This window comes from Argentina silus (genome assembly GCF_951799395.1).
Source record: "Argentina silus genome assembly, chromosome: 12".
NCBI classification, from domain to species: Eukaryota; Metazoa; Chordata; class Actinopteri; order Argentiniformes; family Argentinidae; genus Argentina; species Argentina silus.
The window spans coordinates 16,665,717-16,668,216 of record NC_139666.1 but is presented as its reverse complement, the minus strand read 5'-3'; the positions used below and the strand labels follow the sequence as shown (position 1 = coordinate 16,668,216).

Here is a 2,500-nt window from a genome sequence, read left to right as displayed (position 1 = left end):
AGTGGAATGAAAGGCCTTATTTATCCTTTCATAAACGACTCATCGCTGTCTTTTGTTGGGTTCTTACCAGGGTAGCGAACAGGTGGTACAGGATGAAGTAGATGGCCACCACTGGAGCCCACATGTGTCCCACAGCCACCAGAGTTTGATCCATCACATCTACCCAACCCTCCTGGGTCAGGATCTGGAACATAGACATAAATGCCTAGAGGAGGGAGAGGGAGAGGGAGAGACAGGGAGAGAAGGAGAGAGAGGGTGGGGGGGGGGGGGGGGCATCAGAGAACCACCACCATCATCAGACACACCAACACCTAGGAGGACATTAAGATCAAAAACCCTGTGACATTCATCCTGTGGAAGATGTGACGTACAGCTCTGACATTTGGGCGTGCTTTCACACAAGAACACAAGAGCTGTTACACCTGATGCACGCATCACCTCCCTTCTCTGTTTTGTTTGAGCGTGTGTGTGTGTGTGTCTAAAACAAAAACAAAAGAGGAGAGAGACATAGCCAGCTTCCTGCTCTGTTTTGTAGAGGTCAGATGAAGGTCTGAGATCCGGCCAGCTGCGACTCTGTGGCCCCAGGAGTCATTCTGAGCTCGCCTCTCCTCTCCTCTCATCTCCTCCCCTCCCCTTTCCTCTCCTCTCGTCTCCTCCCCTCCCCTCTCTTCCTCTCGTCTCCTCCCCTCTATGTTCCTCTCCCCCCCTCCCCTACCCTCTCCTCTCCTCTTCTCTCCATTCCTCTCATCTCATCTCCTGCCCCCCCCTCTCTGTTCCCATCTCCTCTCCTCTCCTCTCCTCTCCTCTCCTCTCCTCTCCTCTCCTCTCCTCTCCTCTCCTCTCCTCTCCTCTCATCTCATCTCCTCTCCTCTCCTCTCCTCTCCTCTCATCTCCTCTCCTCTCTTCTCCTTTCCTCTCCTCTCCTCCCCTCCCATCTCCTCTCCTCCCAGCCTTCAGGCTCCCCCAGTCACTGCAGATAAAGATAAACCCAGCAACAGGTCTACCCACAGGGGAGACGGACAAACATCATTAACTGTGTGTGCACAGTGTGTGTGTGTGTGTGTGTGTGTGTGTGTGTGTGTGTGTGTGTGTGTGTGTGTGTGTGTGTGTGTGTGTGCGTGCGTACGTGTGTGCGTGTGTGCGTGTATCCCGGAAAGAGGAGACGATGAGCAGCAAATGAGCGGCATCTGTTTACGAGAGTCCCTCCAATTCCCACTGTGCCGGGATCAGTGGAACGACAGAAGAAAAAAAAGAAAAAAAAGGGGGATGAAAAGATGTGGCTAATGAGAAAGAAAGATGCTCATGAGCACTTAGAAATCAAAGGAGGTGGCGGAGGGTCTCACATCTGTCGACACATTAAGGACCACACCATTTGCATCTTCAAGGTTTTCATGTGTTTCTTGGCACGGAGTCTTACGAGACCGCTCATGAATTTCAGTTCTCCTGGTTTCTCTGAACGAGTTACACTTCATCTAACATAGAACAGAGAGCTTCAGGAGAAAAAAAACCCCAGAGGGGAACAAACCGAGTGAATGAACTTCGACGCCCTTACCCTGGGGAAGGTGGTGAACCGGTCCAGCTCCTCCACGAAGCAGAACATCTGGAGACTGATGGCTGACATGACAATGAGCAGGCTCGCCGTGAACACCACCAAGCTGCCCAGCTTCTTACCGGGACCAAAGATCTTATAGACAAAGTCCTCCAGAGCCGGCGAGATCTTTATCAGACGCACCACGCGCAGCACCTGGGGACAAGGGGTGTGTGTGTGGGAGGGGGGGGGGGGGGGGGGGGGGGGTGTAGGAGGGGAAGGAGGTTGGTTTCACGTGATTTGTCAAAAGTACACGTTGTATGTCCCACATGTATTATTACAATAGATTACAATGTATCCCACAGATGATAGACTATTCCATTCCTAGATAAAAATAATAATATATGCCATACAACTGACGCTTTTATCCAAAGCGACTTACATTGCCGCAAGTGCATACATTTTTCAGTATATATGGTCCCAGCAGGAATCAAACCCCCAACATAAGCTTTGTTAGCGCCATTCTCTACCAACTGAGCCACAGAGGACCAAGGACAGAAATAATAACTCATATGTTTGTTTGAAGAAGGAGCTAAACAGTTTTCAGCTGTTTTATGTTGGTGAATGTGTACCTACTGTAAATGTACATCTAAATCCAACAATATATATCAACAGTATATAGAGTGTACCAAGCACAGCACGACATTGATTTATTGGCATGGCATGAAACTTCATCGACCTCTATCCATCTGTAATAACATGGTTGTGCGTTGCTTTGTCATTGGTGCATTCCCCAAATTGCTTTTGGTGACAACACACCCCCAAAGGCCATGCATCTTGGTGAAGTTTTGATCAGGAGCAGAGAGTGGCTATTGATCCACACCGCAACGCTTCTGGTCTAAGATGAGTCTTTAGTCTCTCACTGGAACCCAAATAAATGGACATCTCCAGGTCTCTACACACTGCTGCTAT

The 2,500-nt window shown here is 49.5% G+C and overlaps 1 protein-coding gene across 1 annotated transcript in view; it reads right to left on the bottom strand.

The window, feature by feature from the left end:
- Positions 1-2,500, bottom strand: part of nalcn (sodium leak channel, non-selective) — a gene marked incomplete at both ends in the record, with an annotated part of 69,547 nt that overhangs the window by 34,555 nt on the left and 32,492 nt on the right. Inside the window, 2 exons of the mRNA XM_083681465.1 lie at positions 68-205; positions 1,553-1,744. Coding sequence (XP_083537591.1) covers positions 68-205; positions 1,553-1,744 — 330 coding nt within the window. The remainder of the gene's footprint in view (positions 1-67; positions 206-1,552; positions 1,745-2,500) is intronic.